The sequence below is a fragment of the Meleagris gallopavo genome, chromosome 4 (genome assembly GCF_905368555.1).
Source record: "Meleagris gallopavo chromosome 4, MGAL_WU_HG_1.1, whole genome shotgun sequence".
In the NCBI taxonomy this organism is placed as follows: Eukaryota; Metazoa; Chordata; class Aves; order Galliformes; family Phasianidae; genus Meleagris; species Meleagris gallopavo.
Window position 1 is genome coordinate 62,520,229 of NC_139407.1, and position 13,048 is coordinate 62,533,276.

Below are 13,048 nucleotides of genomic sequence, written 5' to 3' on the forward strand. Positions count from 1 at the left end.
GCTCAGCAGGGAGTCAGGGTGTGCTTGCTTTCTAATGTGTTTGTTTTCTTTCAGTCTACAGATTTGCTAGATGAAGGCAGCTTGCAGGCTTCAACACCTCTGAGGATATTTTCTGCCCACCTCACCCAGTCTCTTGTGTCTCAATGTCACAGCGCACTTGTGCTTTCTGTAAGAGCTCAGTGTCACTTCTGAGCTGTGGCTCTACGGTGTCAGAACTTGGATTTGGAAAGTATATGCTCATAGAGAGTTAGGTTCAGTTTTTAATTCTGATCTTTCAGTCTTCAGGGTTGCTGCTGCCAAATGCACTGAGCTCTCCCTGAGGCATACACTGCAGTGCATCCTGATGCTGCTTCAGTCAGCGCTGCTGATAGATCCAGGTGCAGGTTCTCTTCGCCTGCTTTGAGACACAAACGTTACCCTTCTTTTGGTCAGGTTACATATGGCTGCAGCAGTTTTGTAGCAGGCATTTAAGCAAAATAAATTCATGTGGGCTTTTTGACATTGTTTCTAGTGTCTGAATTTTGTCGTGATCATGTTTTTCTTCTTAAAGTTCCACCGCTTTGGATTTATACGAGATTTTAACTTCTGTAGCATAGAACGAACTTTTTTAGCTACTGAGGTTGCAGGGACATGTAAAGGTGAATTCTGAAAGCTACAGTATAAAATGAAACAAAAGACCATAAAGTTTCTCACTTTACTGGCTGTCATAATGAAAGACTTCTGAATAGTTTGGAGTTGGAAATGCTGTTTCTCTTTTTCTTCAAATGTCTTCTTTAGTTTTCACACCATTTCATCTTGAGTTGTTTTTTTCCTTTCTCTAAACTTACTCGTCTGCATTAAAATACTCGTTTCACTTCTTTTCTCTGCCTTTTTCCTGTACATGCTTTTTATGTTTTCTTCTAAACTTCATTTCTCTACTCTGTCTCGTTAATCCCTTCCCTCCCTCCCTCCTCCTCTTTGATGTTTCTGCCGTGGTCTTTAGCTGTTTCCCAACAGATTTCTTAGCTCTTATTGCCTGATAAAGCAGAGGGCCAATTAGCCCAGAAGCGAACCTTTCCTCCAAGCCTGCTGCAAGTCCCCGAAGCACAGGCGGGCAGGGCTTGTGAGACTGGATGCTTCCATCTGCTGCTGTGTGCAGAGCAGCAGAGTCTGAAGAAGGACTGTAATGGTAAAAGCCTTTGGGTGCATTGCTGCTGCCCTGCTCCCGGCCTGTCTGTGGGATAATGCTGGAGGTTTAAGCTACTCACACTGAAGCTTCATGCCCTCTTGAGGCTGCTCTTCTGAGAATATTTCCAAAACCTGTTCTATAAAAAGCCTGATGACTCAGTCCTTAATGTATATAAGTCAGAAGGCTGCTCCCAAGGTTGAGTGAGATAAAGCTTGTGACAGAACCTAGGGATGCGGGTTCTGTCACCACTGGGGTTTGTGTGATCTTTCCCAGCCTCATCTTCCTGCGAGCACTGGAAGGTGGGCTGGGCTTCATTCCTGAGCAAGGGCAGAACCTCAAAATGAAGCTTCTGTCTCTATCCAGCGTAAAGAGCATTCCATTCTTTATATTGAATGTAAGTCACATGTGAAAGCAAAAGCACAGGGCTGATGACCCCCAGAGGTTCCTATTTCACCATGGCATGAGTGTATGATTTGAGTGAGGCATTTCTGTGCTGATTTCTCCCCACACAGAGTGGTGACTGAAAGCAGACAACGCATGCATGGCGTTTTAAATGTTACATGCCTTTATGTAACAAAGTGTTACTATTTGGGAAGTGCTGTAGTGCGGCTCACTTTGGTGCAAGGAATTTGGGCATTAGGAGGGCACTGGAGCCCAGAAACAAAGGGGCACAGTGCTGGTTGCATGGCTCTAAGTGCTTCAGTGTGCTGAGTCTCTGTCTGGGGGCAGGTGTCTCAGGCTGCACAGAGAGCTGTGGGTGCCCCATCCCCGGATGTGCTCAAGGCTGGGTTGGATGGGCCCTGGGCAGCCTGAGCTGATGAGGGTAGCCAGCCCATGGCATTAGTTGGGTCTGGGTGGGCTTTAAGGCTCCTTCCAACCCAAACCATGCAATGACAATGTGTCCTAGGACTGTTCTGCTGGTGCATTCATTCTGGAGAGGTGAGTTGGCCAAACTGAGACCAACTTGAAAGTAAAAGGTGTTTCCCTAGTCTGGGAGAACATGCTGTAGGGAGGGTTATATCTTTCTGTACACTGAGTGCCAGTGACATGTGATTTTTAATATTTTGTGTTATGCAGTTATTAAAACAAAGTATTCAGATGAATTCATCTGACAGTCAAGTAATTGTGTAACTATGGATTATGTGACTATTATGAATTTATAAGGTCACTATTTACCAAAAAACTTCTGTTTCTGATTTGTCTTTTTTGGCGATTTTCCCTTTTATGTACCTCTGGGAATGATTGAATCCATGTAAAGTCACTTAAAACAACTTTTTCACCAGTGCATATCAGGGGCAGCAACAGAACAAAGCAAACAACACAAAACCCAAATGGTCAACTCCTACTGATAGGAAAGCTGCTTTCTGCTGATGAGCTCCAGAGCTACATTAGTTTGATCTGGGGAAAGGAGGAGTTATGGGACAGGATGCTCCATACTGTCCTGATGCAACCTATACAAAAAGGATCTGTTTTTTGTGTTTTTTCCAATGGAAGTGATAGGAAGTTTTCAAAGTCAGCATCACATTCTGATTTCAGGGGTATTTTCACTGGGTGAGTGTTATGTGCAGTAGCTGGGCAAGCTGCAGAAAGAAGAGGGAAATCCTTTGGTTTCACTGACATCACTGCTTCGACTTAAGCCGGCAGTGCTGCCTCTCCCTGCTGCTGTGGGAAGGCATGGCTTTTAAATGGGATTTTGTGACCTTACTTCCACAGAGAACTGCTCTGGTGTTCCCAGGGATAAGGTGAAGGCTGTTATGTGCAGTCCTTAAAATCCTTCAGAATCTGAAGTTCTGTTCAGATGTTTTTCTGCCTGTTTTTTGAACATTTTTCTTCATTGGTATGCTTATCTTTTATAGTTTCAATTTCACACATGTTGCTGTATGACGAAGACTGGTCAGTTACATTTGGCTGATAGATATAATGGAATGATCTGAATTTTCATGTAATTATCTTCCTTCTACCTGTAGCCACCATCCACTTGATCTCTGCATTAAGTGCACCGTATAGTTTGTTGTTTGATTATGTGCTCCTCGGGGCAGGGATTTTGCTCGTCAGTTTATAAATCAGCAGTCGCTTGGGCCGCATACTGTAAATAGTGCTTGGAGGGAAGTTCCATGTGGGTAAATACGCCCAGCAGTTTGCGTTCCACTGTGCCCATGGATTCCTTCTGGATAGAACTTGGCTTGCCCTTGATTAGACTTTTATTAACCTAATTAAGCAATCGGCTCCATCATTTCTACACTCATAATTTTAGTCTCCCAGAGGTCACGTCAGCCTGTCACAGTCAGAAACAGCTCAACAGAAGCAAGCCCAATACTTTCTGCTTTGCCAAAAACAAATCATTTCACTGCTTGGCTTCTGTGAGAGGTTGTAGAGCTCACAGGAAAAATAAACAATCGAGACATGCTGTTAGGGATAATGCTTGAGTTCTTTTTCTGGTGTCTTCTATGTGTGATTTTCAGTATTTGCTTCATTGCTGTTAAGGCAGCCAGCCAGAAAGAGTTCTGATAATTTACCAGCAAATAAGTGGGCTCTGAGCTGATTATCTGCTTGCCTAATTGTAGGAAGAGCAGCCAGCTTTCCTGTCACAGTGGCTGAAGGGGCTGGGGATGGTCAGAGCCCTCAGCATGCTTTGCTCATCCTGGAGGTGACTGCCTCAGAGGAGCCCTCCCTGATTCCTCAGCTTACCCCCCTGCCTGCTCACACAGTGTTTGGAGAGACCTAGGTGAAAGCTGCTGTCTTTATGTTTTTATCCTCCCTGCTCCCTGGAGGACCTGGCAGCCGCATGTTTGGTGCTATTCCCTTTTGATTTATCTCCCCTTCTGTTGCTGTGCTTCTGACAGATCCTCCTGACTGGGTTCCAGATGAAGTCTGCAGTTACTGCACTGCCTGCAAGGCTCCATTCACGGTCATCCGCAGGAAGCACCACTGCAGGAGCTGTGGCAAGGTAATGACTCAGTCAGATGTAGGGGAACCTACTGAGAGCCACGTGCTCTCGCCCAAGAATTTCAAGCGATGAGTGTTTGCGTTTGTTGACTGTTCAGCTACGTGGGATGGCTGCTGTGTGTAGGTGAGATCAGCTTCTCCTCGCTCCATTCTCCAAGGAACTCAAGTGCAATCTCCTCTTGTTTTGCAGATCTTCTGTTCCCGCTGCTCCTCCCACTCTGCGCCGTTACCTCGTTATGGTCAGATGAAGCCTGTCCGCGTTTGCACTCACTGTTACATGTTCCATGTCACTCCTTTCTACAGTGACAAAGCCGGTATCTGACATATTAAAGTACTGCTGTGTCCACTGGAGTCTGACACGGACCGATGCATTTGACCTAAGCCAAGAGTTAATGTGAAAGAGGGAGCGGGTGAGGGTGTATAAGCTTTGACATCCATTGTTATAAATTTTGTACAGACAGTTTTTACTGCATTTTACTAAGCTGCTAAAGGGAAGGATGAAGCGTCTGCAGCTCTAAGGCTGCAGTAGTCTTCCATAAATTTATAACATTAATGTTACGATGCCATATGCAGAACAAATGCACTGCGTGGAAAGAAATAGGGCTCAGTGAACTGAACAAGCGTTGCTGCTTATCTGCCATGCTAAGCTCAGAGCAGGTGGTTAACTAGTTCCTTACAGCAGAGCAGCCCCAGAGCTTGGACATGGAATGTGCTCACTAACTCCAGCATGGCTATGGGCATCAGCCCTCTCCCTCCCGTTGTGGTTTAACTTTCCCAGCACTAGGGGTTTTGTACCTATGACAGGATTCATTAAAGCAAAATACTTGGAATCCATTTTCAGTATTTCTAAAAGCAAAACTTTCTTTCTTTCACACTGGAGGTCTTGAGGCAATAAATTTCTGTTGCCTTTAATTTACTGAGCAGAATAATAACTCCAAGTTGTCTTCTAAAAATTAAGATTTATGACTCCTAGTTCCATATTGTTTATAATCAGCATCACTTATGCTAAATTCTGGTAATAGAATTATAAGACAGAGCTTTGATTTCTGTATCAGCACCTAAAACTTAACGAAACAAAGTTCAGAGGAAATGATTACCAAATGCATGAATTAATATTGAAATGCATACTTTTGGAAGAGCTTAGCAGCAGAATTCAGTATTGTGACAAATGATTTATCCCACGCAAGTTTTTAAAATGATTTTTAAAAGGCAAACTTGATGTATTGGAAAGGTCCTACAATGGTCGACCAGAGAAGGGTTTGTGTTGTCCATATCTGGCAGAGTAACCATGTAAAATACTGCATACTGCAACTTCACTCATGCTAACAAATTGGAAGACGTTTGTATTTGTCTGAAACACCAGGGATTCATTCCTGTTTGCACTTGGAGAGGAAAGAAGTCAGATTCACATGGATTCCTGCTATGATCTTGCACAAACTATTACAGTGAGAGCTCCCTGAGTGCTGAGGTTTCAAAGCCGTCTGGACAAGCTTTGAGTTAGCCACATTAAAAGCAAGGCTCTGTGTGCTGTGGTTACAGAGGAAGGGAGATCAAGAGCTCTTTGCTTATCCCCTTTCCTGACATGCAGTGTTACACGGTGTGTTTCAAAACGATAACTTCAAGAAAGAGATGAGGGAAGTTGTTTGCAGTGTCATTCTCAAGAACTCATCATTCCAAGTGACAAAACAAAACTGGCCGGGGTGATTTTCTTTGGTTTTAGTTTGCCTTGTGGACATTCCCTTCGTTATGTGGTTTTATGTTAAGCATTAATGAGCCATTGAAAGCTGTCACAGTTTGGCACTGCTGTCATTTTAAATCAGTTGAAGCAGCTTCACCTGGCTGATGCATTACGCACAAGCTGTACGATGCTGTTTGTAACCAATGCCAGCTGTAATGTGTTATCCTCACCTTATTTATATTTTTCCTGTTTTTTTCCCTGAAATTCCTCCAATGGAATCCTCGGGTGGGAGTGTCAGCACTCAGCAGGGCTGCAGCAGTGCAGGGAGGGCGGGCGCGCGGTGCAAGCAATGGTACTTATTCAGGCTTAAATCTCAGGCTTCACATTGCAATGATTATTGCAGTTTTATTTTTAGAAAGAAAAAAAAAAACCAACAAATTTAATGCTTCTTTTATAGGATAAAAATACAAAAACTTCAGTTGTGTAATAAATATGCACAAAAAGTTGCTTCTGTGAGAAAAAAAATCTTATTTAATGGACTGGATATTTATTCAAGCTTGTTTTTATTTTGTAAATGCTGTAATTCAGAATCATTTCCATAAATATGATATTTAAAGATCTCAGACACTATAGTTTCTTATGTAAATACAGACTCCTATTTCTCTTACTGAAAAGCACAATGACTATATCAATACTAATATACATTTGCCTCAAGGAAGACTTTCATCTTGTAATCTCTTCAGATAATTAAAATGTCAGGACTTTCTACTTCCCTGTGCTGGATTGCTCTTTCATTTCTGGGTCTGTTGGCGTGCAGTGACAGCTGCCAGACTGTCGAGGAAACTGTCCTTAATTATTTCTCACTTTGCCCACTTTGCAAATACGATGAAGGAAAGGAGCTGATGCAGAGGGATGGCAGTGCCAGCACCAGCCTGTCCACCTGCCTGATGGAACTGCACTGGGTTTGGGATTCTTTTCTTTTCCCATAGGATTCAGTGCAGGGCTTTGGGATGCCATTTCCCTGCAGAAATGTTACAGCTCTGTGTTGTTGGGATGTTTGCTTCAGTGCTGCTACAGCAGGAAAAATGAATGGGATGTCTGCATGCAGGCTTAGGATTGCAGTTGAATTTATGTGTATATATTTATGGACAAATAATGCAGCCTTAATTTTTTATAAATAAGTGAAGAGTAGAGCTTCCTCAAAGGAAATTCATGAAGTTCATGTTGCTGCAGTACTTGTCAGAAGAAAAGGCCCAGCACTGTGTTGCACTGTGGTTTTCCCTTCCTGTTGGGGTGCTACATAGGCAGAGATACGAGGTAAGGAGTGAGTGACGTGGCCACCATTCACCTGGTGGCTGCCCTGGCCATGAGAGGAGCTTTGGCAGAGAGTCTCTGCATTGTCTGGGAGACCAAGGACTGAAGAGGTCACGAGGCAGTACAGGGAGGAGGGAGCTGGGGGAAGCGATGTGTGAGGGAAACAACCCCTGTGTGCATTGGCTGGTCTGGGAGGAGAAGGATCAAAGCTGGGGTGCGTGCATAGTGGGGAACACAAAGCCTTGCCTGTAGGAGTGGAGGGGGCAGAGGACGTGGCCATAGGGATTCAGAACACAGCCCCACTGCGCCTGTTCCTGGAGCTGGAGGAAAGCAGCAGCGCTCTCAGTGCCTCGTCCCCAGCTGAACCCGCTGTCGGTTTATGCAAAGTCAAAGCTGCTGGTGCTGCATCCTCCCGTTGCTGTGGTAACCCCGATAGCATCTCATCAGCAGGCACCAGAACTGCAGCGCTCCATCCCCGCACAGGCAGCAGCTTTCTGCTTCGTCAGAGGGATTGCGATGGCTTCGGCATCCTCATTTGTGCTGGAGATCACAGTGCTTGCTGTCGACCTTTTTCTGATAATAACACCTTACTGAATTGTATTGTGCTGTATTTATTATGCTTGTTTGGAAGAGCTCTTCTCAATGGACATTTTTAGGATCCTTCAGCATTTTCCCTTCTTCACCCTTCCCCCATGCTGCCATCCACCTTCTCTTTCCTGCTGCATGGGAAGAGGCCTCGCAGCAAAGAGCAGAGGCTGCGTTTAACAGCTCAGCAGCTTTTAGCTCCGTGGCTTCCCCCCAGGTTCCAGGCACGGGCTCATTTCAAACCTCTAATTGGTGTCCTTGGCCCTGCAAGATATCCCCTTCTCGAGTCCTTCCTGTTGTCCCGCAGTGCCCCTTGGCTTTGCAGAAGGAGAAAGGACAGATCTTTGGTCTGAGGTTTTAATAGCTGTTGGGGTGATAGATGTTATACAGACTGTGATTTTGTATCTGGCTTTCTCTCCCATGGTCTCAAACCAAGAAATGGCAAAGCATTGAGCCGGAAGGATGAAGCGAAGACTTGTTACAGCAAATCTGGAAATGCGGAGGTAATGTTTTAATGAAATAATTGGTCTGAAAACAAGCTGTAACTGCAGGTACCACGACCATGCTTGTGCACAGAACAAACCAGGCAATTAGTGCTTCATGAGCTCATTTCTTGTGCTCGCTAACCATGAAAGCTCTGAAGTCTAGGTGTGGGCCCAGATGTTCCCTTCTGTTTCACTCAGCTGTACGGCGTTGAGTTGTTGCTTTCTGCATGGTATTTTTCTGCACGCCATCACCACAGGGTTGCTGTTTGGGATCTGACTGAGCTGGTCTGCAGGAAAGACCATGGAATGCACCCATGGCTGCCTGGTCCTGGGGCTGCTGCCATCCCCTCCTTCCTGCAGGCTGGTGAGAAGTACAGAGATTTTATTTCCTGAGCATAACCATTGCCAAGCATTTATATCACCTGAACAAGCACTAAGCCAGTGTGTTGTTTCACAGAGTCTTATTTACATATTTTTTCCGTTTTCCATAGTACTTTACAGGGCAGTGAAATGTTACTGCCACAACTTTTTTATTCTCTGAGTTAATAGTAAAAAAAGAAAGAAAGAAAACTGCAGTAGGGAGGGTGTTTGAGGTGACTACTTTCTAGGCAATATTTTAGCAGTGCCCAGCTTTCAGGCTCTACCTGGAATTAGGCTGTGATACTGCTGAGCTTGTCAGCATGGGGGAAGATGCTTTGAAGAAATAGCCCTGAGCAGAGCTAGTGCTAAGAAGTGCTGTGAGGACCTCCAACAGGGCATGCTATACCTGGAGAGCTGCGGGTGCCCCATCCCTGGAGGTGCTCAAGGCCGGTTGGATGGGCAGCCTGAGTGGGTAGGGGGCATTCAGCCCACCGTGGGGGGTTGGAATTGGATGGACTGCATCCCTTCCATCCCAAACTGTTCTGTGATTGGAGGACAAGGTGTGTGAGGAGCAGCTGCAGCCCTTCATTTTGTTCATCCCAGAGCAGAGGAGGCTGAGCAGAGGCTTCATGGCAGATGACTAGTGATGGAATGAGACATAATGGCTTTAAGTCGCACCTGAAGAGGTTCAGGTTGGTTATTAGGGAAAATTTATTCTCTAAAAGAGTAATTAGTATGGGCTGCCCATGGAGGTGGTTGAAATATTGCCCCGGAGGTGTTCAAGAAACATAGATGCAGTGCTGAGGGACATGGTTAGTAGGCATGGGGAGGACAGGTCAACGGTTGGATTAGATGACCTTACAGGTCTTTCCAACCTTAATGATTTCATGACAGGGGGCAGGCTGAGAGAGCTGGGACTCTTCAGCCTGGAGAAGCCTCTGGAGGTACATTATAGCAGCCTTCTCGTACTTGAAGAGTACCTACAGGAAGGCTGGGGAAAGACTTTTTATAAGGGCAGGTAGTGACAGGACAAGGGGAGATGGCCTTAAACTGGAAGAGAGTAGATTTAGACTAGATATTAGAAAGAAATTCTTTACTGTGAGGGTGATGAGGCACTGGAACAGGTTGCCCAAGAGCGGCTGTGGATGCCCTCTCCCTGTAGGACTTCAAGGCCAGGCTGGATGGGGCTGTGAACAACCTGGTCTAGAGGGAGGTGCACCCCCGCTACAGGAGCTTTGGAACTAAATGTACTTAAAGGTCCCTTCCAACCCAAACAGCTCTATGGTTCTATGATTTTCAGCACCTTCTCTTCCCATGCCACCCTGGGAATGGTCCTGTGCCAGGGCTGGTGTCATAGTGGTGTATGGCTGCAGACAGCAGAGAAGAAATATATAACACAGATCAAACACAGTGGAGGAGGAAGCTGGGGAAAAGTGTGCTGCTGTCTGGGAATCCAGGGTCTAAAAGAAGGGAGGGAAAGTCTGGAACTGCAAAACTCTCACTGTGTGCAGTTGCCATCAGCAGGAAAGCAGGGAGGATAACCCTGCTGGGGAGCAGGGCATAGATCAAAGCAGCTGCACCTGCCCAAACGTTACTGTGACGCATAGAAGAAGACGCACAAATGCCATACCTCAGTCTTCTCAGTACACTGTAAGACTGAGATGGTGAAGTTCCCAGGCTCTGATGCTTAAACTACCCTTTGAAGCTTAGCCCTTCCCTACAGCCTGAGTTCCTCTTGCCTGAAAAGGCCCCTTTTACTCTGTGCCTGTCACTGGGACTCTGACCTAGAGATGTGAGAAAGAGTATGTGTAGAAAACATCTAAGCCACTCCAAAAGCCACTCCATATAAATAGGTGCCTATGGTGGCTTTGGTCTTCAGCTCAAAAATGTCAGTTTCTCCTTAAAGGGGTTGGTGTGCCATAGGCTCCGTGCTCTTTGGCAGGCTGCCCTCATCCTAAAAGCAGACCCTTGCTTTCATTTGGTTTGTTAAAAATCTCCAATTCTGCCGAACACTTCAACCACAGGTCAAGGTCAACTTCCAAAGAATCAATTCTGCTTTCATATCCATTGCTTCCTTTGGGCTTGTTGGGGCAGCTCTGTCTCAGTTATCATTCCCTGACATCCTGAGGATGCTCAGCATATGAGGGGATATAGCAGTGGCTCTCTGGTGCAAATAGAAGCACCTGAGGAAACCTGGAATATGTTCCTGGTAACTCCACTGGGAATAAGAAAGCAATGCAGTGCTGCAGGATGTCAGCAGCACTGCAGTGTAATAGCTGCAGTCTGGGGGTCTCAACACTGATATCTTCTCTGGCTAAGTGTAGCACAGAATGAACAGTTTGTTTTGCTTAGATGGTAACGATGCAGTTAATTACATTTGGAAGTGGCTGACTGCCTGTCTGCTCGGAGGAGCATCTCAGCCACGTCTGTGCATCCTATGTTGCATAACCACATGGAAGACATCTCCTATCTGCCTGCCTCTCTGATTGTCCTCTTCCCATGCCCCTGTCCCACAGTGCTGGACCTGATGCCCTGCTGCTCTCACCTTACTCTCAGCAGCCAACTGGATTTGTTTCTGCTTTTTTTTTTTTTCAACTGGGGACTCTGAGTATCGGTAAGACATGGTACAGTATCCTAGAGTCATCTTCCAACAAAACAAACATTTCATATTGAAAATGCAGCAAAGCTGTTCGTGCCAAGCCTTTTCGCCTAATCATAGTGTCTCCTCTTTTAATGGACCAGCATCCGGGATAGCAATAGGCTGTGTTCTCACAGCATTCCTGCTCTACCTGCTGTCACAGTGCTGCACTGTATAATTGCACTTTTAGGTCAAGAGCTCAGATGTAGCACGGGAACTGATGGTGAGCTCTGAGTGCTCCTGCTCTCTGCTTAGCATTCACACAGTGGCACTGCTCCAACACAAAGCACATCGTTTGGGTAAACTGCAGGTTGTTTAGTTCTCCCAAAGCTTTCCCATCGCAGGTGTTATCAGAGGTCCCACTGACCTCAGGGGGTTCTCAAGAGCCTGGCCCAAGCATGGCAATGGGATAAAAGCAGCAAATCTCACTGCAACTTCCAACCTCCCCAATTCTCATCCCCTCTCCCATCCCTGCTGCCACCGTCCTGGCCCCCAGTGCCCTCTCTGGGGCTGGAAATGGCTGGTTGTCCCTATAAATAGCAGCTGATGACGGAGCGTGGCACAGCAGCACGGCAGTGCGGAGCTGGTGTGACACCATGTGGCAGCCGCAGAGGTTGTTGAGACTGAAAGGATGAGAATTCTTAGGGGGGGAAAAAAAAAAGGCTTTTCATGGCCTCCTGTGCTGCTTGTTTGTTAATTGGTGTTGGCAAGCGCTCACAAACCAGAGAGCTGAGCTGGGAGCAGAGCCAGACTCCTCCACAGCCCCAGTCCCACACTGAAAGACCTTGGTCCATCCCCTTTGCTTGGAAGTCTCCCCGTGCCCCGACTTACAGCCTCCCCGTGGGTTTGCAAACTTGCAGAATGTTTTTTTTTCTTTTTTTTTTTCCTACAGAGATGACTTCTCCTTGCCAAGAAGGTTTTAATAACTCACCATGAAATTTATAGCGTTTAAATTTAAACCACACGTGGGAAAGCTTAGCTGTAACAGTTTAATCCAATTTAACCTTGAGCGATCCGTTCTGCAGCGCTCCGGCAGACAGTTCACACCGCACGTGGAATGCCTCTGTGGTGCGGCAGGCTGCGGCTGTCCCACCAGGCCTGCGTCCTTCCTATGGGCAGAGGAGCAGGGCTGCACAGCTATGTCCCCTTGACCAGACGTCAGATGTTTTCACCTTTCTGCTGTGCTCTCTACATGAAATATCAAGTACCTGACACAGGTTGCAACCAGGGCATACCCAGGAGGTGACTGAGGTGAGCTTAGTGCTGATGTTTCCCTCTCTGCCTTAAGGACACTTTTTCCAAACCCCAGTCCCGTGCAGTCCCAACCTTCCCCACTCCCACCACTGAGCAAGGCACATTTCATGGTGGAGTCCCTGGAGGTGTTCAAGAATCGTGTAGATGTGGCGCTGAGGAACGTGTTTAGTGGACATGGTGGGATGGGTTGGGGTTGGACAAGATGATGTTAGAGGTCTTCTTCAACCTTAATGATTCCATGAGTCCCCAGGGAAGACAACCCTAACACCCTTCCAGGAGAGGAGGTGGGAAAGTCTTATTGCCAAGTAAATGCCATAGGGTAGGAATATATGTTGAAATACATTGCAGCACAAGGAAAAGAGCTGGGCTGCTTCTGGGCACTTCTGAACACTTAATGATGCTTAAAGAGTATTTTAAGTGTCCCTTGGCAGCCAGCATAGCACTCAGGTTTGTGTCATCGATGAAGCATAGCAACATGTACAAAACTCTGGCTACTATCTGTACATCTGCTTAATAAATGGTCCCCTAATGTTGGTAGAGCCTCAGAGTTCTCCACAGCCAGAAACTACATCATGGCATAAAACTCAGCTATGAGCTTGAAGTTCTGTTCCTCTGAATGC

General features: G+C 46.2%; 1 protein-coding gene across 6 annotated transcripts in view; it reads left to right on the forward strand.

The window, feature by feature from the left end:
• ZFYVE28 (zinc finger FYVE-type containing 28) overlaps nt 1–6,560 on the forward strand; it is a 145,295-nt gene extending 138,735 nt beyond the window's left edge. For 5 of the 6 annotated variants that reach the window (XM_085223594.1, XM_085223591.1, XM_085223592.1 and 2 more), the window contains 2 exons: nt 4,012–4,115; nt 4,305–6,560. In XM_085223594.1, coding sequence (XP_085079720.1) covers nt 4,012–4,115; nt 4,305–4,436 — 236 coding nt within the window. In that variant the 3' untranslated portion in view covers nt 4,437–6,560. The other variant, XM_085223596.1, reaches the window with a different exon arrangement.
• The last annotated feature ends 6,488 nt before the right edge of the window (nt 6,561–13,048 follow it).